Source organism: Muscardinus avellanarius (assembly GCF_963383645.1).
Source record: "Muscardinus avellanarius genome assembly, chromosome: 10".
NCBI lineage: Eukaryota > Metazoa > Chordata > Mammalia > Rodentia > Gliridae > Muscardinus > Muscardinus avellanarius.
In genome coordinates, this window is record NC_137796.1 from 78,428,384 (window position 1) to 78,451,950 (window position 23,567).

The 23,567-nt window shown below is 45.0% G+C and overlaps 1 protein-coding gene across 1 annotated transcript; it reads left to right on the forward strand.

Annotated features, from left to right (window-relative positions):
• Nucleotides 1–5,511: 5,511 nt before the first annotated feature.
• Nucleotides 5,512–15,270, forward strand: ZSCAN21 (zinc finger and SCAN domain containing 21; the record flags this gene model as incomplete). The annotated part of the gene is made up of 5 exons (XM_080703850.1): nucleotides 5,512–5,910; nucleotides 7,082–7,274; nucleotides 8,559–8,774; nucleotides 8,869–9,396; nucleotides 15,137–15,270. 5 exons carry the CDS (start codon nucleotides 5,512–5,514, stop codon nucleotides 15,268–15,270), a joined length of 1,470 nt encoding a protein of 489 aa, XP_080559976.1.
• Nucleotides 15,271–23,567: the final 8,297 nt, after the last annotated feature.

Genomic DNA, 23,567 nt, shown 5'->3' on the forward strand with positions numbered 1-23,567 from the left:
AAGGCTTCTTGAGCCAATGACACTTTATTACAAAAACCCCAAGAAATTTATACCCTTTACCAGTAAAGTTAAGAAAAAGGGGGGGTGGATGTCTTTCAGCTGGCTGTTGGCCCTGGAAGAATTAACTCCTGTTCCTCTCCAAGGTCTTGCAGATAAGCAGTTCCAGTTGGCAGCCTCCCAGAATAGTCAAGGCTTGGGAGCTTCTCGGGGAATCTTCTTTAACTTTTCCTGGAACTTTTTCATCTTTTTGGGCTCAGTTCATATAGCAAGTGTGGGGAAATGTGGTGATTCAGGTGGATGTGATGGAGTTTCTTCAGGTGTTGGTACCTTATCTTCTAAGTCTGAAAGCTTAAGCATACTCACAACACAGTTTGGCAGACAAAATACCACAAACAACACCACAAGGTTCTTAGTTCTAATTGTCAGATGTATTTCCTTAACTGCTAAGCACTCTTCTTTAGACAACAAGCCTATTAAAAGCCTACTCATCTTTAATAATCCACTTCCCTGTCACAAACCCTCTGCAACCTGCTTCTAACTTTCTAATTCCTTCCTTTCCCAGTTGGGACTTTCTTATGATAAGCTCTTCTTCATGCAAAAATGCTTTTCTTACTCTTACGGTATTTCCTTTCCTTCATACATATATATTTAGAACGTCTGTCCTTTAGTCATATTCATTTCTAACTATGCGGTCAGTCAACAGTCTTTTTCTTTGGGTCTATTGTATTTGGGCAGCTAAGTTGTTTATCAACTAAATTGCTCTAAGGTCACACACAAGGTTTTTCTCTGTCTCTAGGCAGGATTTCAAGGGTAAACGATTACTTTGAACTGAGGAGTTAATGGATAGTGATGAAGGTCGGAGGCCATTTGTGATTGCTGCAGCTGGGGTGCTTATCACAGTACCTGAATTCTGGCCAGTTTCTCATTATTGTTGAGCAGAGCCAAGGACGTTTAGACAAATTATTAGAGAGTTTATTTCCACGGACTCAGTTTCTTTTTATAGTCCTAATTTCACATCACTGGAGCAATTCGTGTAGAAAGTTAAAAGGAATAATAGTGAAGGGTATCTAAAAGTGGGGGGTACTTTGGCCAGAGACGACGCCTCCTTCTCGGGGCGTTTTTGCCGAATAACTATGTGGAGTGGGGTCTCAACACATAGATGCCGAGGCAGCAGGATGTCTTGGCAAGGTACACACACACACACACACACACACAGCACTCAAAAAAAAAAAAGAATATAGTAGGGCTAGGGATGTAGCTAGGAGGTAGAATGCCCCCGGATTCCATCCCCAGTGCCAAAAAAGAAAAAGAAAAAATCTACTTAGTTGAGTGTGGTGTCACACACTTCTAATCCCAGTTCTTAGGAGCCTGAGCCATGGGGATCCCAGGTTCACAGTCACCCTCAGCAATTTAGTGAGGCACCTTCTCCAACTTAGTGAGAACGTTTCAAAATAAAATAGGGCTGGTGGTATAGCTAGGTGGTAGAATGCCCCTGGGTTCAATCTCCATACCACAAAAATAAATGGGGTAGCCAGGCGAGGTGGTGAACACTCATAATCCTAGTACTTGGGAGGTGGAGACAGTAGGATCGCAGGTTCATAGCTGGCCTCAGCTATTTATGGAGACTTTCTGCAACTTAGACCCTGTTTCAAAATAAAAGTGGAGGTTGCCTGGGTTCAATCCCCAGTGCTGCAAAAAAACAAAAAAAGTCTGAGGGTGTGGTTCAGAGGTAGAATGTTCCTGAGTTAAATCCCCAGTATTGTGTGTACGCGCACACACACACATCTAGTTTGAGTCATGTGTGATAGACCAAGACAGTAATCCTTGTACTTGGAGGTTAAGAAAGGAGTTAAGAAAGTATTGGAGACTTTTAAGGCCAGTCATGATTTAGTGAGAGTCTCAGTAATTTAGTGAGTGTTGCAGCAATTTAGCAAGACTCTATTTCAAAAAATAAAAAATAAACTAGGGTTAAGAGTCCAGCTCAGGTAGAACGCCCGGGTTTAATATCCAGTACCAAAAAAGAAAAGAAAAAGATTAATTTGCTTGTCTAAGAGGTGTGTATCTGTGTCTATGTATGGTACTGGGGATGGAACCCAGGGCCTTCTACTCTGGGCTACACCCCCATATCTATTTAATTAATTAATTTATTTATTTATTTATCTATTTATTTATTTGCAGCACTGGGGATGGGACCCAGGGGCATCTGACCTCCGAGCTACAACCCCTGCACAATTTTTTATTCTTTATTTTGAAACCGAGTCTCATTGAGTTGCAGAGAGCCTCACTAAGTGGCTGAAGCCCTCCACGAACCCGCGATCCTCTAGTCTCAGCCTCCCGAATGCTGGGATTACAAGCCTGTGCCACCAAGCCTGGCTTATGTTTTATTTGGAAACAGTTTTGCTAATTTGCTGAGAGCCTAAGTTTCTGAGGCTGGCCAAGAACCTGTCTCAGTCTCCCAAATACTGTGATTACAAGCATGGCCACCAGACCCGAGCACCTTTTTTAAGAGTTTTCACATATTACTAACTAGGTGGTAAATGCTATTAGTTAGAATCTACGATAATTTGATTTATTTGTATTTCATTGTGTTTGAAAATATATTTGAGACATTCTCTATGTTTTTTTGTTTTTTTGGTGCTGGGGATTAAACTCAGGGGCTTTCTACCTCCCAATCTACTCCCACTGCCCAAATTTATTATTTTGGGCACGTCATTTTTTATGTATCTTTTTTGTGGTACTAGGGGGTCGAACCCAGGGGCATTTTACCTTTGACTTAACACTCCCAGCCCTTTTTTTCGGGGGAAGCATTGGGAATTGAACCCAGGGGCTTTCTAATTTTGAGCTATGCCACCAAGCCTTATTCTATTTTGAAACAGGGTCTCTCGGTTGATGAGAGTCTCACTATTTTCTGAGGCCGTCCTTGAACCTGCAATCCTCTTGTCTCAGCCTCCCAAGTACTGTGATTACCATGCCCGGCATTATTTTTATTTTTGAAACAAGGTCTCAGTTGTAGAGGATGGCTGCAAACCTATAATATTCCTGTTTCTGCCTCCCTAGTTTTGGGATTACAGGCATGCACCACCACACCTGGCTTCAGTATATTTACTTTTGTGTGTGTGTGTGTGGTACTGGGGATGGGACCCTTCTACCTCTGGGCTACAGTCCCAGACCTATTTTATATTTTATTTGGAAACAGGGTCTCTTAAGCCAGCGAGGTGGCTGCGAACCTGCTTGATCCTCCTGTCTCCGCCTCCCAGCAGGGATTACAAGCGTGTGCAAGCCCTGGTTTATTCTTTGTTTTGAAACCAGGTCTCCTTGGGTTGCTGAGTTTTGCTACTTGCTGAAGCTGTCCTGAACCTGTGATCTTCTTGTCTTAGCCTCCCAAGTACTAGGATTACAGTTTTGCACCCCCACATGGGGCTATTTGGGGCACTTTAATAGGGGCTTGTAAGAGCTGGGTGTGGTTGTACATGCCTGTAATCCCAGTACTCAGGAGACTGAGACAGGAGGACTGTGAGTTTACCAAGAGCCTCAACAACTTAGTGAGGCCCTACTTCAAAATAAAAAATAAGAAGGGCTGGGGGTGTAGCTCAGCAAAATACTCTTGAGTTCAATCCCCAGTTCATTCTCACACACACACACACAATTTGTGCCCACCTTAGAATGGGTCAAGCGAAGCTAGGTGTGGTGGCACACACTTGTAATCACAGTACTTGGTAGGCTGAAACAGGAGAATTGCAGGTTTGAGGCCAACCTCAGCAGCTCAGTGAGACTCCTATAAACTTAGTGAGACCTTGTTTCGAATATAAAATAGGGCTGGGGGTATATCTTGAAGGCAGAATACCCCTGGGTTCAATCCCCATACACATAAAACTGGATGGATCAAATAAAGATCAATTTTTTTTTAATGATACTGGGAATTGAACCCAGGGACATTCTACCTCTAAGCTACACCCCTAGCCCAATTTTTATTTTTTATTTAGAAATGATCTCACTAAGTTAGTATGAGCCTCACTGAGTTGCTGAGACTGGCTTCAAACCTGCAATCCTCTTGTCTCAGCTTTCCAAGTACTGGAATTACGGGTATGCGCCACCATGCCTGGCTTGAAGATCAAAATTCTTATCGCTAGTTAGCTAGGCATGGTGGTGCACGCTTGTAATCCCAACATTCGGGAGGCTAAGACCAGAGGATGACGGTTCACAGACAGCCTCAGCTAGTTACTGAAGCCCTCTGCAACTTAGCGAGACCCTGTATCAAAATAAAGAATAAAAAATAGGGCAGGGAGTGTAGCTTGGAGGTCGAATGCCCCTGGGTTCCATCCCCAGACCCGCAAAAAAAAAAAAAAAAATCACCAATTATACTTTATTATTTTCTTTCTTTCTTTCTTTCTTCCTTTCTTTTTGTGGTCTTGGGGATGGAACTCAGGGGCCTCTACCTCCGTGCCCCCCAGACCTATTTTATATTTTATTTTGAAACAGAGTTTCACTCAGTAGCTGAGGCTGGCTTTGAACCTGTGCAATCCTCCTGTCTCAGCCTCCCAAGTACCAGGATTACAAGCATGTGCCACCACGCCCAGCTATACTTTATTATTTTCAAACATAGTCATTTGACTGGAAATTTTTAATGTTCAGGCTCAGTATTTTAGGTTCATACAGCCTTTGGCCACTGGATAGCTTGTTGAAACCTCAGAGACTAAGATATCTACAGTTGTATGGTTGTGAAACAGTATTTGGAGCAAAGTTAATCTAATTTTGAAATTATGCCACAGTGCACTTGCAAGAGAGTGAAGACACAACACTGTAAAGTCAAAATAGGCTGTCCCGAGCTGACTCTAAAAAGCTAAAAAGATTTCAAAAAGTATTTGTTGTTGGTTGTTGTTTTTTTTTTTTTTTTTTTTGTGGCAATGGGGATTTAATCCAGGGGCATTCTACCTCTGAGCCATACCCTCAGCCCTATTTTACTTTTATTTGGAAACAAGGTCTTTTTTTGTGGTACTGGGGTTCCTGGAAGCCCTTCTACCTCCGGGCTATACTCCCAGACCTATTTTTACATTTTTATTTGGAAACAGGGTCTCCTAAGCCAGCGCGCAGCTGGCTTCCAACCTGCGATCCTCCTGTCTCTGCCTCCCAAGCGCGGGGATTACAAGCATGCGCCACCACGCCCGGCTTTTATTTTTTATTTGGAAAAAGGGTCTCACTGAGTTGCAAAGGGCCTAAGTAGCTGAGGCTATCCGCGAACCTCCTGTTTTGGCCTCCCAGATGCTGGGATTACAAGTGTGTGCCACCACGTCCAGCTTGGTAGTTTTATGGTGTTCAAAATTTTCAGTTTTTGGTGATAAAGGTATGGCTATAAAGACCAAAAAAAAAAAAAAAAAAAGCACAATTTCCTTTTTGGTAATTTGGCAATCATGTCTCTTTGTAGGTTTAACCTGTGGCCCCACAAAACCAGAAACCCAAAGCAACTCCTGTTCCACAGACCCCCATCTTAGAGAAGCTGCTTCTGGAGTCTGTATGATGACCAAGGTGGTAGGCATGGCAACAGTTCTGGGCCCCAGGCCCTCTCAGCAGCAGGTGGGGCGTGTGACCCTGAAAGCTGAAGATGAAGAAGAAAAAGGGAAGTGCCTTCCTAGCCTGGAGATATTCCGCCAACGCTTCAGGCAGTTTGGGTACCATGACACCCCGGGGCCCCGTGAGGCCCTGAGCCAGCTCCGGGTGCTCTGCTGTGAGTGGCTGAGGCCCGAGATCCACACCAAGGAGCAGATCCTGGAGCTGCTGGTGCTGGAGCAGTTCCTCACCATCCTGCCCCAGGAGCTCCAGGCCTGGGTGCAGGATCACAGCCCAGAGAGTGCCGAAGAGGCTGTCACTCTCCTGGAAGACCTGGAGCGAGAACTGGATGAACCAGCACTGCAGGTAGGCCAGGAGATTTGGAGCATAGCATTCCCAGCAGGAAAAGGAATTATTCAACAGAATCAAATGGAAACTTTTTTTTTCTCTTCAGTACTGGGGATTGAACTAGAGGACATTCTACATCCAAGCTACATCCCAGCCTTTTTTATTTCTTTCTTTGGTACTTGGGATGTAACCCATGGGCATGGTACCTCCAGACTATATACCCCTACCCCTTTTTATTTTTTATTTGGAAACGAGGTCTTAGTCTTAGTTGCTGAGGCTGGTCTTGAATCTGTGATACTCCTTTCAAGTCCTGGGATTACAGGCATGGGCCACCATGCCTCACTCTGTGTGTGTGTGTGTGTTACTGGTAATTGAGCCTAGTACCACATTCAATCTCCAAGCTATTCCCCTAGCCATATTTTATTTTTATTTTGTTTTGTTTTTCAGGACTGGGGGTTGAACCCAGAGACATTCTTCATTGGAGCTACACCCTCAGCCTTATTTTTTTTTTTTTTTAAATTTTATTTTATTTTTGAGGTACTGGGGATGGAACTCAGGGGCATTCTACGTCTGAGTTATACTCCCAGCCACATATATATATATATATTTTTTTTTTTTTTTTTTTTTTTGAAACAGGGTCTCATTTTGTTGCAAAAGGCCTCACTAAGTAGTAGCTGAGGCTGGCTGTGAACCGCAATCCTCCAGTCTCAGCCTCCCGAATGCTGGGATTTACAAGTGTGTGCCACCACGCCCAGCTTTAATCATTATTTTCTGAAACAGGATCTCACTAAGTTGCAGAGGGCTTCACAAGTTGCTGAGGCTGACCCATAAACCTGTGATCCTCCTGTCTCAGCCTCCCAAGTACTAGAATTACAAGTGTGCACCTCCCACGGCTGACTTAATTTTTTGTTTTGAAACAAGGTCTCACTAGGTTGCTGAGTCTCACTATTTGCTGAGACTGTTCTCAAACCTGTGATCCTGTTTCAGCTTCTCAAGTACTGAGATTATAGGCATGTGCCAGTGTGCCTGGCTGAATCAAAGCTTCTAATAAGACCATATTTCCTTAGAGTTTTATTCTGTCCTAAAACCCTTTCAACCTTGGGAATTGTGTGAGGTGGATGTTTTTCTTTTTCATTCTAGTTCTGAAAGTTAGCTGTGCACAATCCCAACCATTTCTTACTGTCTCTAGGTCTCAACTCCTCCAAGTGAACAGAGGCAGGTGTGGGAGAAGACATCACCTTCAGAAACGGCCAAGGCATCCTTGAGCAGTGTGCAGGCAGAGCAGGTGGAGACCAGTCCCAGATATGAATCTTGGGGGCCTTTGTATATCCAAGAGACTGGCGAGGAGCAGGACTTCACCCAGGATCCCAGAAAGAGCCAAGGTGAGGACCCTTTCATGCCCTGGCCTTCTGGTTGAAGAGGCAGGAGAATCCATGAGATGGCTGGACCGAATCTCCTCCTTCATTACCTGCCCTTCCTCTTCTGTAGTGGGAATTGAACACAGGAGTGCTTTACCACTGAGCTACACTCTCCACCCGTTTTAAATTGGGACAGGGTCTCACTAAGTTTCCCAGGCTCTCCTTGAACTTATGAGTCTCCTGCCTTAGCCTCCTGGGTAGCTGGAATTATAGGACCCTTCACTACTTTTATATTTGGTTCTCTGGGGAGATGGATTCTATGAGTTGCTTGCTGGTGAGCCTATTTCTTTCTTTTTTTGCGGGTCTGGGGTGGAACCCAGGGGCATTCGACCTCCAAGCTACATCCCCTGCCCTATTTTTTATTCTTTATTTTGAAACCGGGTCTCACTGAGTTGCAGAGGGCCTCACTAGGTAGCTGAGGCTGGCCACGAACCGCGATCCTCTGGTCTCAGCCTCCCAAATGCTGGGATTACAAGTGTGTGCCACCACGCCTGTCTCTCTTCTTTCTTTATTGTTCTTTTCCTTAATCAGTTTTGTTTTGGTCATTTCTCTTCCCCCCCCCCCCCCCCAGTACTGGGAATGGAACCTAGGGACATTCTACCGCCGAGCTATACCCCCAGCCCTATTTTTTATTCTTTATTTTGAAACAGGGTCTCACTGAGTTGCAAAGGGCCTCACTAAATAGCTGAGGCGGTCCATGAACCATGATCCTCCGGTCTCAGCCTCCCAAATTACAAGTGTGTGCCACTACACCTGGCTCACTCCCAGCACTTTTTTATTTTTTATTTTGAAATAAGATCTTGCTAAGTTGCTGAAGCTGGCCTTGAACCTGCAATCCTACTGTCTCAGCCTCCTGATTACCAGGACTACAAGCATGTGCCACACCTCCCGGCTACTTTTAGTCATTTCTTTCTGCCTGAGCATCATCTGTCTCCTTTGTTCCTGTCCAAATGTCCTTGTTTTTTGCTTTTTTACCTTAGGTATATGAAGCTCTTTCTGGCAGAAAAAGCCAGATGCTTATCATTCTATAGTAGCTTCTGGTAGAGGGCTCATATAAAAGCACAGTATTACAAGTTAGATTTAGTGATGATTTACTTGTACCACTGTGATATTATGACTTCTCATAGAGCTATATTTCATTACTCTTCAGAATCCATTGGTCTCACCTGATGATCTTTTTATCCTGTAACTGTTTCTTCCTCAGATTAGAAAACAACCAACATATCTTTACTGTGCTTTTTATTTCAGATTATAGCTTGAATCTACGGAATAATGAGCCAGCAGATGAGCAGAGAAGTTCTGAAGACGAGTCTCATGAGGATGGACTCAAAGGGGATATCATTCCCGTGATTATTGCCAATAAGTCTGAGGCCAGGTCAGAGAGGCAGTGGGTAAACCTTGGAAAGGAAAGAGGAACCAAAGCGCCTTTTCGAGACACAGGTTCCAAGAAAGGGGCACAGTCAGGTGCTACTAAGCCCTCCCCAGGAGAGCGACGTTATATATGTGCTGAGTGTGGGAAAGCCTTTAGTAATAGCTCCAATCTTACTAAACACCGGAGAACACACACGGGGGAGAAACCTTACGTGTGCACCAAATGTGGGAAGGCTTTCAGCCACAGCTCAAACCTTACCCTCCATTACAGAACACACTTGGTGGACCGGCCCTATGACTGTAAGTGTGGGAAGGCCTTTGGGCAGAGCTCAGACCTCCTTAAACATCAGAAAATGCACACAGAAGAGGCACCCTATCAGTGTAAAGATTGTGGGAAGGCTTTCAGTGGTAAAGGCAGCCTCATCCGGCACTATCGCATCCACACTGGGGAGAAGCCCTATCAGTGTAATGAGTGTGGGAAGAGCTTTAGTCAGCACGCAGGTCTCAGTTCCCATCAGCGCCTCCACACTGGAGAGAAGCCCTATAAATGTAAAGAGTGTGGGAAAGCTTTCAACCACAGCTCAAATTTTAATAAACACCATAGGATCCATACTGGGGAAAAGCCCTATTGGTGTAACGAGTGTGGGAAGACCTTCTGTAGCAAGTCCAATCTTTCCAAGCACCAGAGAGTCCATACTGGAGAGGGAGAAGTGCTGTAATTGTCAAGTATGCATTTTTGTTGTTTCTGTTTTTATAAGCTTTAGAATGTGAATGTTAGGGAGAAGCCTTGTAGAGCAGTAACAACTCTGATAGATTTGGCTCCACTCCACATCAGGGGAAGCCGGCGGAGCGCAGGCGCCACAGTGGCTCTGCAGGCAGGAGGGCTACACTGCACTGGCCAGCTCACCCGGACGGGTCCCTCCCCATACTTCAGGCCCAGCAAACCATGCCGACATTGCCTTCTGCGTAAACTGATGGATATCCAGTGTAGTAAAGGAAGAAATATCAAAGCCGTTTAGCTGTTTTAACAAATCTCCCAGAGTTGTGATTTGTAAAGAATTGATCTACATTGAACAGTTTCATTGGATTCAGAATAAACGTTCAAAATCATGTAATGGCTCAAGACTATGTGATAACCATATTGGGTAACAAACACTATCGTAGGTAAAGAAAACTATCCCTACTGGCTTAGCTTTTTCAAAACTTGGATTTGAAGCTAGGCGTGGTGGCATGAGCTTGTAAGCCTAGTCCTTAGGAGGCTGAGTCAGGAGTAGCCCAGGTTCACGGCCAGCCTCAGCTACTTAATGAGGCTCTCCACAGCTTAGACCCCGTTTCAAAAATAAAGAATAAAAAATAGGTCTGGGGTTGTAGCTCAGATGTAGAATTTCCCTGGGTTCAGTCCTTACTACCACAAAAAAGAAAATTTGGATTTAAGGTAGAGCAAGCTCTTGGTGCTTGTAAATATGTAAGGAAGCTATGGTAGTGTGTATATTAGCTGCAGGTTGGTTTGTATTGTGCTCTGCCCCCACCACCAACACAGTTTTCTTTATTGGGATCATTTTGTTAGCTTTGTGTGCATTTTACTTGTATTTGTCTTGTGTATGCCAAAGTGTGTTCAGATCAACTTCTGAGCAGCTTCCTCTGAAACTCCAGAAATCATATGCAGTATGATTGCCTTAAATCTTTCCTGTCCGACTACAATTTATTCTTTATAATACCTGGGTCAAGCCGGGCGTGGTGGCGCACGCTTGTAATCCTAGCATTCAGAAGGCTGAGACAGGAGGATCTGGGTTCGCAGACAGCCTCAGCGACATAGTGAGGCCCTTCGCAACTCAGTGAGACCCTGTTTCAAAATAAAGAATAAAAAATAGGGCTGGGGGTGTCGCTCGGAGGTCAAATGCCCCCGGGTTCCATCCATAGAAAGCCAACCACTTTTTTCTTCTAGCATTTATCATTTTTGTTGTGGTAATGGGGATTGAACTCAAGGGCATTCTGTCTCTAAAATACACCCCTAGTTCTTTTTATGTTTTTGGGGGGGGGGATCTGGGAATGGAACCCAGGGGCAATCGCCCTCCAAGCTATACCCCCTACCCTATTTTTAATTTTTTGTTTTGAATTAGGGTCTCACTGAGTTGCAGAGGGCCTCACTAAGTATCTGAGGCTGTCTGCGAACTGTGATCCTCTCATTTCAGCCTTCCGAGTGCTGGGATTACAAGCGTGCACCACCATGCCTGGCTTTATGTTTTTTGGGTTGTTTGTGTTTTTGGTTGGTGTTTTGTTTTGCAGTACTGAGGATTGAATTTGGGCATTCTATCTTTGAGCTACATCCTCAACCCTATTTTATTTTTTATTTTGAAACAGGGTCTCACTAAGTAGCTGAGGCTCACCATGAACCTGCAATCCTCCTGTCTCCGCCTCCCAAGTACTGGGATTACAAGCATGTGCCACCACACCCAGCTCTCTTCATGTATGTTTTTTTTGTTGTTGTTTTTTGTTTGTTTGTTTGTTTGTTTGGTACTGGGGATTGAACCCAGGGATGTTCTACCTCTGAGCTACACGCCCCTCCCTTTCCCAGCCCTTTTTTTAAATTTTGAAACAGGGTCTTCCTAAATTTCTTAATCTCACTGAATTGCTGAGGCTGGGATCAAACCTGTGATCCTGCTGTCTCAGCTTCCCAAGGACTAGGGCTACAGACGTGTGCTTGCACCCAGCTTCACTGAAATATCTTTTTGCCTTTTGCTATGCCTGACATGCAGGATTAAGGATTACAATTACAAGAGTTTCTTGTCTAATACTAGATCTGACCAGCCGGGCGTGGTGGTGCACAGGCGTGGTGGTGCACGCTTGTAATCCCAGCATTTGGGAGGCTGAGACAGGAGGATCGTGGTACGTGGACAGCCTCAGCTACTTAGTAAGGCCCTCTACAACTCAGTGAGACCCAGTTTCCAAATAAAGAATAAAAATACAGGGCTGGGAGTGTAGCTCAGACATAGAATGCCCCTGGGTTCTATCCCCAGCACTGGGGGAAAAAAAAAAAAAAAACACAAAACTATACTGTGTGCTATCCTGGGATCACAGTTCTAAGCGTACAGCCAAATGTAGTACCAAATTTGGTGCATGGAGCTGGCCGTGGTGCGCATGCTTGTAATCCCCTTGCTTGGGAGGTGGAGACAGGAGGATCGCGCAGGCTTGAAGCCAGCCTTGCTGGCTTAAGAGACCCTGTTTCAAAAATATTAAATAGGTCTGGGAGTGTAGCCCGGAGGTAGAAGGGCTTCCAGGAACCCCAGTACCACCAAAAACAAAAATAAATTTGGTGCATGGGTATCATTACTAAAAGGTTTCAACTGGGCACAGTGGCACATGCCTATAATCCCAGAATATGGGAAGCAAGACAGGAGGATAGCAGACTTGAAGCAAGCCTCAGGAATTTAGTGAGGTCTTCTGCAACATAGACCATTTCCAAATTTAAGAAATGGGGCTGGGGGTATATCTGAGGTAGAATGACTCTGGGTTTCATCCCCAATGCAACACACACACACACTAGAAGTAAAAAAAATACATATATATGCCTGGGGGTATAGCTTTAGAGGTAGAATGCCCCTGGGTTCTAACCCTAGTACAACCAAAACAATAACAAAAAAATCTTGCTAATTGAATTGTTGAACATCTGTATGTTCAATTACTGAAGATGAAGATCTGCCAACACCTTAAATCACTGTATTTAATTGTATATTCACCATGATGAAGACCCAGCAGCAGTCTAGTCTCCATCTCTAACAGGTGCGGCCACCACCTGGCCTCTGCTAATCCAGATTCTTTCATTCCCATTGACATTAGGCAGCTGATATTTATGGCAACATTAATCTTGGCCTCAGAGACAGCCACCACTGGACTTAATACCTGTGCACTGTGGCTGTCCATCCTTACAGTCTTAACTGAAGGAGTTCTTTGGGCCCTCCCAGTTAAGTCAGGGGTTGGGGGGTGTGATCTCAGGTCTCACACAGTAAATTCATCTTAACATGCACTGAGCTGCCTAAACCCATTCTCAGTACCCTGCTAATTCAAGCATCTACTTCACTATATGCCATCATTCATGCCCAAGTTTTAAGACATCCTAGAAATGCATCAGGATGGGAATTCATTTTCTACTGCTACTGTAACAAATTACCACAAAACCTGATGGATTAATACAACACAACCTTATTGTTTCTGGTATTGGAATTACCCAGAGACATTCTACATCTGAGCTACACCCCCTAGCCCTTTTTATTTTTTATTTTGCAACAGTGTCTTGCTAAATTGTTGACACTGGCCTCATACTCATGATTATCCTGTTTAAGCCTCCCAAGTACTAGGATTACAGCCATTATGCCTGGCTGATTTTATTATAGATTAGAATTCTGAAGTGGGTCTCAATGGACTAATCAGTATGGTGGCAGGGATGTATTCCTTTGGGGAGACTTTCCTTACGGGAGGATCACAGGTCCTAGGCCAGCTTCAGCAAATTAGGCCCTCTGCAATTTAGAAAGACTCATTTAAAAATAAAAATTAAGCCAGGCGTGATGGCACATGCCTGTAATCCCAGTTCTTGGGAGGCTGAGACGGGGATCCAGGTTCACAACCAGCCTCCGATACTTAGTGAGGCCCTCTACAACTCAGTGAGACCCTGTTTCAAAATAAAGAATAAAAATAGGGCAGAGGCTGTAGCTCGGAGGTAGAATGTCCCTGGGTTCCATCACCAGACCTGCAAAAAAAGAATAAAAAAATAGGGCTGGAGGGGTAGCTTGGAGATAGAGTACCCCCCCACACACACACAAATATATGTGCCCGTATTGGAAAATGACTTTGGTATTAATATATCAGAAATTAGTTTCAAGATGTAAAAAAGTAGTCAGGGCCTGGTTGCTGCCAGGCATTCAGGCTGCTTATTATAATGCAAACCTCTCTCCAAAAGTGATTAGCAAGAACACAAAAGAGTGGTAAGCCAGGGCCTTAATTTATTTTGTGGATCTAGGGGTGGAACCCAGGGGCATTCAACCTCCAAGCTATACCCCTGCCCTATTTTTTATTCTTTATTTTGAGACAGGGTCTCACTAAGTTGTAGAGGGCCTCACTAAGTAGCTAAAGCTGGCTGAGAACCTGTGATCCTGTCTCAGCCTCCCAAATGCTGGGATTTATTTTAGGTTTACATAATAAATAACTTCTAGCAGATAGACTGAAATTCCTCAAGGATGCCTGAGAATGGTACAGGTGGTCTGTCGAAGGGGGCAGATACCAGAAGGGAGCAGATCCCATGTGAGCCCTGCTTAACAGACTTGGGCCTACATTTGCATCAAGGCAGGAAGAAGGTTTTTGGTCAAGCAAGAAAACTCCATAATCATAAAAAAAAGGGGCCTGCACAGAGTTAATGGGTGGCCTCACACCTAGGTCAGAAGATTATTGGTTGGGCAAGATGAAGGATAATGTATCTTTATAAAAACTGTTCTGAGCTGGGCATGGTGGCACATGCTTGTAATCCCGGTACTTGGGAGTCTGGAACAGAAGGATCCCACAGATTCAAAGCCAGTCTCAGGTTTTTAGGCTCTCCGCAACATAGTGAGGCTCTTGTTTCCAAATAAAATATAAAATATGTCTGGGAGTATAGCCCAGAGGTAGAAGGACCCTGGGTTCTATCCCCAGTATCACACACACACACACACCCTTTTTGTTTTGTTTTTGTTTTTTTCGTGGTACTAGGGGTGGAACCCAGAGGCTTTCTACCTCTGGGCTACACGCCCAGACCTATTTTATATTTTATTTGGAAACGGTCTCACTAAGCAGCCCAGGCTGGCTTCGAACCTGTGCAATCCTCCTGTCTCAGCCTCCCAAGCGCAGGGATTACAAGCGTGCGCCACCATGCCCGGCTAAACACACTGTTCTGTATCCAAAAACTTCAGTGACTTATTTTCAAGTCCACTGAACCTCAAATGCAGTGCTTCCTGTCTTTTTTTGTTTTTTTCTGCCTTTGTAATAAAAATTGCTTAAGCTAGCAGCATTTTTCTGGCTATTCTTTTCTACAAATAGCTAAGAACAAGAACCCGCAGCTACATCTCACACCTACAGTTTCAGCGCCCAACTAGGGAAATAGGAACTGAGGGTTTTAGAGCAGGATGAGGCATCTGACAAGGTGAAATCTTTGCATAGTTTACAAGAAAAGAGGGAAAAAGTCACTCTTCCCTAAAAAGTGAGGTTCCACTCTTCTTAGCCAGAGGGTTCAGGGGAATTGAGACATTAAATTGTTTGTTGTTCATCCAAAATTAAATTTTAACTTAATTCCTGGGCTTTTACTTGCTAAATTTGGCAGGCCTAAGGGAAGAAGATGGGGTAGAACTAGACAGCTTGGAAATAAGAGGACAATTCTGGGGATGCTTGAGAGAGGCTATGAGAACCTGCGGTTTCTCTCCTGGACTGCTCAGGGCAGGAGCGGGAAAACGCGACCCTGACGCCACATCCAGAGCATCCGAGGCCGGCGGGGGACCTGGCCAGGCCTCCACCCCACCGCAACCCTTCGACGATCCGCCAGCCAGAGAAGAACCATCAAGCGGACTAGACCTCCGAGGTCCTAGAGAGGCCGGAAGTGGCTGGAGCCCCAGGGCCTCCCGAGGCTCCGCCTCGCCGGAAGTGGGCGGGGCGCCAGGCACCTGTTCTCTGGAGGCCTTCAGAGCCTGATGAAGGGGGTAAGGAAGGTGTGTGGAGAGGACCAGCGATCACGGGCTGCTTTTTTAGTCTGGTCATTTTCAGGATCATTAAGCTAACCACAGTCTTCACCATCTGATCAATAGATGAATTGGGAAGTCACCTAAATTATAGGTTTCTCAAGATGTCATATCTGTCTTGTTAATAGTGCACAGGGTAGCCAGGCAGAATGGCACACACCTGTAGTCCCAATACTGAAGAGGCTGAGACACAAGGATTACAGGTTTGAGGCCAGTGGACAGTAACTTAGACGCTGACTCAAAATAAAAAGGAGCTGGAGGTATAGCTCAGAGGCAGAAAGCCAGTGCCACACACACCAAAAATAAATAAGTAAATAAAACACTACACAGGGTAATCATACTTTTTTGTTGTTGTTGTTAATTTTAAAACTTACAGATTTCCCAGAAACTTGGGAGACAGGCCTGGGAGAAATAATTGGTTTGGGGAGTAAAGATAGAAGGAAATTTAGCACAAGACTTTTTTATATAAAAGTTATATTTTCTACCTCTTTCTTTTATCCTATCTCATGAAGAAAAATATTTGAACATTGCCTGGCACTTGGGTAAACATTTGATAAGGATCAGCTATTCTTGTTTACTGAGCCTCTCCTGGCATCTCATTCTGCCTTTTATTACTATTATGTTTTGGTACTAGAGATTGAATCCAGGAGCCCTCTACTACTGAGCTACATCCCCAGCACTATATGTGTGTGTGTGTGTATTTTTTATTTTTTATTTTATTTTATTTCTTGCGGGTCTGGAGATGGAACCCAGGGGCATGCTACCTTAGAGCTACACCCCCTGCTCTATTTTCCTCTTTTTTTTTTTTTTTTTTTTTTTTTTTTGGTGGTGGTACTGGGGTTCCTGGAAGCCCTTCTACCTCCGGGCTACACTCCCAGACCTATTTTTACATTTTTATTTGGAAACAGGGTCTCCTAAGCCAGCGCGCGCGGCTGGCTTCGAACCTGCGCGATCCTCCTGTCTCTGCCTCCCAAGCGCGGGGATTACAAGCGTGTGCCACCACACCCGGCTATTTTCCTCTTTTTTAATTCTTTACTTTGAAACCGGGTCTCACTGAGTTGCAGAGGGCCTCACTAAGTAGCTGAGGCTGTCTGCGAACCGCGATCCTCCGGTCTCAACCTCCTGAATGCTGGGATTACAAGCGTGTGCCACCACACCCGGTTTATTACACGCTAGGCTTATTTTTTTATTTTGAAACAATCAATGTCTTGCTAAGTTGCTAAGGCTGGTCTCAAATCTACAATCTGCCTGTCTCAGCCTCCCAAATACCACAAGGTGTGTACCACCATGCTGGGCTCCTTTTTATTTATTTATTTATTTATTTATTTATTTATTTTTTACGGGTCTGGGGATGGAACCCAGAGACATCTGACCTCCAGGCTACATCCCCTGCCCTATTTTTTTTTTAATTCTTTATTTTGAAACAGGGTCTCACTAAGTTGTGGAGGGCCTCACTAAGTAGCTAAGGCTGTCCGCGAACCGTGATCCTCCAGTCTCAGCCTCCCAAATGCTGGGATTCCAAGCATGTGTCACCACGCCCAGCATCCTTTTTACTTTATTTTATTTTATTTTTCTTTCTTTTCCTTACTTTTTTTTTTTTTTTTTAAATCTTGCAGTACTGGGGATGGAACCCAGGGGCATTCTACCTCCGAGCTACCTCCCCAACCCTAATTCTTTTATTCTTTATTTTGAAACAGGATCTCACTGAGTTGCAAAAGGCCTCACTAAATAGTAGCTGAGTCTGTCCGAGAACTGTGATCCTCCTGTCTCAGCCTCCCAAATGTTGGGATTACAAGTGTGCACCACAATACCTGGCTTTATTTTTTTTTTTTTTAATTTTTATTTTCTTGTGGCCCTGAGGGTGGAACACAGAGGCTTCCTAACCTCTGGGCTATACTCCCAGACCTATTTTATATTTTATTTGGAAACAGGGTCTCACTAAGTTGCTGAGAGCCTCACTAAGCTGAGGCTGGCTTCGAACCTGTGTGATCCTCCTGTCTCAGCCTTCCAAGTGTGGGGATTACAAGTGTGCGCCACTATGCCTGGCTTTTATTTTGAAATGGAGTCTCGATAAGTTACTGCATGCTGATCTGGAACTTGTGACCCTCCTGTTTTAGCCTCCTAAATACAGGGATTACAGGGGTGCGCCACTACGCCTGGCTTGCCTCGTATTATTAATACAGGCTTTATGTCTCTCTCTGGACTGCAGCCTTCTGTTCAGTGCGAGAACCATGGTTCACTCTGCAGCCCAAGCACTTCCTCAATGAATTGCTGCTGAAGAGTTTCAAGAACATCAAAAGGAGAGGGGTGAGCCAGGTGTGGTGGAGTACGCTTATAATCCCAGCATTTGGGAGGTTGAGACAGGAGGACCAAAGATTTGAGGCCAGCCAGGTGTGGTGGCACACCCTTGTAATCCCTGCCCTTGGGAGGTTGAGACAGGAGGATCACACAGGTTTGAAGCCAGCCTCAGCTACTTAGTGAGGCTCTCAGCAACTTTGTGAGACCCTGTTTCCAAATAAAATAAAAAAATAGGTCTGGGAGTATAGCCCAGAGATAGAAAGCCCCTGGGTTCCACCCCCAGTACCACAAAAAAAAAAAAAAAAAAAAAAAAAAAAGATTTGAGGCCCGCCGCAGCTTCTTAGGGAGGCCTTTTGCAACTTAGTGTGACCCTGTTTCAAAATAAAGAATAAAAAATAAGCCGGACGTGGTGGCGCACGCTTGTAATCCCAGCATTTGGGAGGCTGAGACCTGGAGGATCGCGGTTCGCGGACAGCCTCAGCTATTTAGTGAGGCCCTCTGCAACTCAGTGAGACCCGGTTTCAAAATAAATAATAAAAAATAGGGCAGGGGGTGTAGCTCGGAGGTCAAATGCCCTGGGTTCCATCCCCAGACCCGCAAAAAATAAAACATAAAAATAAAAAATAGGGCTGGGGTGTAGCTCGGAGATAGAATGCCCCTGGGTTCCATCCTCAGTACCTCAAGAAAAAAAAAAAAAAAAAAAAAAGAGGAGAGGGGTGTTTGAGGAGGAGTTGGGATTCCCTCTGGCCATCTGGGGACAGTTGATAAGGTAGACATAGCCTGGGCTTTTAGCCACTGAATGTATCTGAATCTCACTGCATCATTATTGTGTGCTTGGTAACTCCCTTTTCTTCCCTTGCCTCCCTCATTTCTCCCTTTCTTCATTCCTGAGAGGGAGAAGGCAATAATAGAATCTGCCTCACAGACTGTGTGTGGTGTGGTATGGTGTGGTGTGGTGTGTATGTGTTTTACTGAGAACTGAACTCAGGGGCATTCTACCTCTGAGCTATGCCCCCCAACCCTACTTTTATTTTTTTTTTTAATTTTACTTTTCTGGTACTGGGGATTGAACCTAGAGCCATTCTACCTCCAACCTATACCTCCAGCTTGTGTTTTATTTCTTATCTGGAAACAGGGTCTCACTAAGTTGCTAAGGCTGGCTTTGAACCTGCAATCCTCCTGTCTCACCTTCCAGAGTACTAGGATTACTAGTATATGTCACCATGCCCAACTTTATTTTGGTTTTCTTCTCTCTCTCTCTCTCTCTCTCTCTCTCTCTCTCTCTCCCTCCCTCCCTCCCTCCCTCTCTCTCTCTCTCTCTCTCTCTCTCTCTCTCTCTCTCTCTCTCTCTCTCTCTGGTGGTACTGGGGTTCCTGGAAGCCCTTCTACCTCCGGGCTATACTCCCAAACCTGTTTTATATTTGTATTTGGAAACAGGGTCTCTTAAGCCAGCGAGGCTGGCTCCGAACCAGCACGATCCTCCTGTCTCTGCCTCCCAAGAGCAGGGATTACAAGCGTGCGCCACCACGCTTGGCTTTTCTCTTTATTTTTAATAAATTTTTATTGGTGCACTGTAGTCATACATCTCAATGGGATAAAAAAAAAAACTTTTGGAGATATACATGCACACATCACCCAATCAGCCCCTACCCTATCTCTAACCCCTTCCCTCCCCCTCCCACCTACCCATGCTGGGCTTTCTAATTGACTTTGATATGTTTAAGTACATCATGTGCTTTAAAGAGTTTCCCTCTTCCTCTTATCCTCTCAGATATGTCACCTTCATTGCTCCTCTATAGGGTCCCTTCTTCATCTAGAGTTCCTCCTGTTACCCATTTCTCCCTAATATTTTGCACATTAAGAAAAGCATCTGATTTCTTATTTTTTTGTGACATTCCACTGTAAATGTCATAATTTTGTTCTCCCTTATGGCTGGGCACAATTCCATTGTGTACATATCCCATAGTTTTTTTTTTTTTTTTTTTTTTGGTGGTACTGGGGTTCCTGGAAGCCCTTCTACCTCCGGGCTACACTCCCAGACCTATTTTTACATTTTTATTTGGAAACAGGGTCTCCTAAGCCAGCGCGCGCGGCTGGCTTCGAACCTGCGCGATCCTCCTGTCTCTGCCTCCCAAGCGCGGGGATTACAAGCGTGCACCACCACGCCCGGCCATATCCCATAGTTTTGAAATCCACTTATTCACTGAAGGACATCTTGGCTGGTTCCACAGTTTGGGAATGATGAACTGTGCAGCTATGAACATGGTTGTTCATGCATTAGTTTGGTATTTTGGTTTTCATTTTGGTAGATACCCAGAGGTGGTCTTGCTGGATCCTATGGTAAGTTCATTTTCCTTCTTCTGAGGATCTTCTATACTGTTCTCCAAAGTGGTTGCACCAACTTGCAATCCCACCAACAATGTATTAGAGCTTCTATTTCTCCACATTTATTCCCACTTACTGAAAACCTGAAAGCTAGAAGGTAACTTTGACAGGATGATCCACTCACAACCAATTTTTTAAAAAATAGAGGTCACTTGGATCTGGAAATCTGCTGAGAGATTAGGTGATGGCCACAAAGCTGAAGAAACCCGCTGGCCCTTTGCCGTGGAGCAAAGGCCCAGTTCCAGACCTGCTGAGCAACAGACTCCAGGCCCGGCCTCGCTGGTTCCAGACCCAATCACCTGGCAGGCTCTGGTTCCTGTCACTGTGGGCAGGACATTTACAGAGGTTCCCATCTCTCCCCCTCCCCCTCTCTCAATCTCCCCCCCCCCCTCTCGTGTGTGTGTGTGTTAGTAGGAGAAAACAAAACAAAGTTGGGCATGGTGACATATACTAGTAATCCTAGTACTCTGGAAGGTGAGACAGGAGGATTGCAGGTTCAAAGCCAGCAATCTCAGTTTGCAGAAGCTGAGAGCCCAATTCCCTAGAAGCAATGGATTTTATCTCCCCACTAAAAGCCGAGGCTCACAGCCTCACCATGGAGAGCAGAATCCGCTGCTCCAAGCACACCCTGGCCCCCAGTGCAGTGCAGAGGAGCACAGCAGCCATGAGCTGAGGTCTCCCGGGACAACCTGTGCAGCGATATGGGCGGGGCTCCCTCTGATTTGCCCCAGACATTTTTCTTACATAGTATGTTGTCCAGAATTCCTGCACATGTGTAGCAAGAGCAGTTTACTTTTGGGGAGATATTTTTAAAAATTAAAAATCAAGGTGGATTGGATTGGATCTGTCTGCCTCTCTTGAATACTGGCCGCCTTCTTGGTCTCTCCTCCTAGAGTATGTTACGTATTCCTGTGCATGTGTGACAGGAGCAGTCTGCTTTCTGATCTCTTCTGGGATATCCCTCCAGAAATCACTTTTCTTGCAGTGGCGGGTACCGCACTGCCATCTTGCCTCTAATTCTGCCATTTTCCACTCTCTCTCTTATATCTCAGATAGGATGTGATGGCTGGAAATGTTTCTGTGTGTTGTCCCAATCAGCTATTAAATCAAAATCTGTTGTCCAGGGTTTCTCAGGGGGATGCATGTCCTATTCGGCTGCTACTAACCATCACCGCTGCGGTCGTGGTTGCCGCTGCAGCTGTAACTGCAGCCGCTGCCATCTTCCTCCCTCTTCAATATATATATAGTACTGGGGTTCCTGGAAACCCCTTCTACTTCCGGGCTACACTCCCAGACCTATTTTATACTTTTATTTGGAAACAGGGTCTCTTAAGCCAGCGCAGCTGGCTTCGAACCTGCACGATCCTCCTGTCTCCGCCTCCCAAGCACGGAGATTACAAGCGTGCGCCACCACGCCCGGCTTAATACTTTTTAATAAAAGAAAACAGTACATGTCTTTTGCAGTAGTTGGGGGCCCAAGTACTTAGTAGCAATGTGTTTTATCTCCCCTCCAAGAGCAGAGGCCCACAGCTTCACCACAGAGAGCGGGTTCTGCTGCTCTGAGCTCACCCAGCCCCAGCACTGCACAGATGTGCAGTGGCCAGGAGCATCCTTGGTTCCAGGGATGCGTGGCACCAGCCGATCCAACTCTGCAGGGCTCCATCTGACACGCCCTGAACACTTTTCTTACATAGTATGTTGTCTAGAGTTCCTGAGCATGTGGGGCAGGTGCAGCCTACTTTCGGGGAGATTTCCTCAAAAGTTCAGGGTGGAACTCTAGATGAAGGGACCCTATAGAGGAGCTATTTGGCAGCTATTGCTGCTGTGGCAGCCATCTTGGCCCCTCCTTCCTAACTTTATATTTTTTATTGTCAAATAGGGTCTAAGTTGAGGAGGGCCTCCCTAAATTGTTAAGGCTGGCCTTGAGCCTGTGATCCTCCTGTCTCAGCCTCCCAAGGACTGGGATTACAAGCATGTACCACTACATCCACATCTGTTTTTTACTGATTGCATGCAAGGAGCTGAACATGAACACACTGTGTGCAAGTTAATGGACACAGATATTGAGTGCGTAGGGTCCTTGCCATTTTGCTATCTGGTGTTTGAGAAGGGTTAGTAAAACGCAAGACTACATAGATAGGCAAAGACTGGCTCAAGAAGATCCTGGACTATAAGGCTGTTTGAATTTTAGTCTATAAGGGAAAAGCCACTGAGTTTCACCCCTGAGTGATAAGATGGGCACAGTATAGGTTTGCACCACCATGACTAGCTAAAACAAATTTCTTCCCACAGTGACCATGATCAGTAATGGGCCCCTCAGATGCTCTGAGGGGGTCACCGCTTTTAGGGTGCTTTCCGTCTCAGTGCTTCCACATCTAAGCAGAGAAGAGGCTAACCCTTCATGTTTAGTGACCATCATCTGGCAATCTTACCGGTTCCGAGGTCTTTCTCAGATCTGTACAACATGAAGCTCCACTTAAGAGAATGAATGCTCAGGCCTGCCCCAAACTGACTTGCTTAGAACCTCCTTCCCTTTACCACATATATCCAGTCTTTTAGGATCTAGTTTAATATTCATCTCTCAGAAACTTTTAAGTGTTCCATTATTATTTCTTCCTTAGTGTACATTTTTAGATGGTATCCCTAGAAATCATTATATAGGCCTGACTGGGAGTCAAAAACCTGCATGGCTAAGTAATTTCCCCAAGGACAGTTCAAGGTCCACACTCTACTCAATCTGCAAATATGTGGCAAATGTTTTAAGAGCCTCAACTAGCCACTTCATTAGAGTTTTGTGAAATGAAAAACATATTACAAACCAGGCATGGTGGCACACTCCTGTAATCTCAGTACTTTGGAAGGCTGAGATAGGAGGATCACAGGTTAGAGGACAGCCTCAGCAAGTAGTGAGACTTCCATCAGCCTAGCGAGAAAATCCACCTGGGGGTGTAGCTTGAAGGTAGAATGCCTCAGGGTTCAATTGCTAGCATCACAAACAATTAAATAAATAAATAAATAAATAGGGCTGGGGGTTGTAGCTCAAAGAATGCTCCGAGGTTCAAACCCCAGGATCACCAAAAACATAAAATATAAAACATACATTATGCTGGGTGTGGGAGTACACAATTGTAATCCCAGTACTTGGGAAGCTGAGACAGGAGAATCAGAGATTCCTGGTCAGCCTCAGCAACTTAGTGAGACCATTTCAAAAAAACAAAAACAAACAAACAAACAAAAAAAAACAGAGCTGGGCATAATGACACACATCTGTAATCCCAGTACTGGGGAAGATGAGAAAAGGATTGCAGGTCTGAGGACAGCCTCAGCAAATAATGAGAGTCTCATCAACCTGGTGAGACTGTTTAAAACAGAAAAAGTAAAATAGGGCTAGGGGTGCCGGGCGTGGTGGCACACGCTTGTAATCTCAGTGCTTGGGAGGCTGAGACAG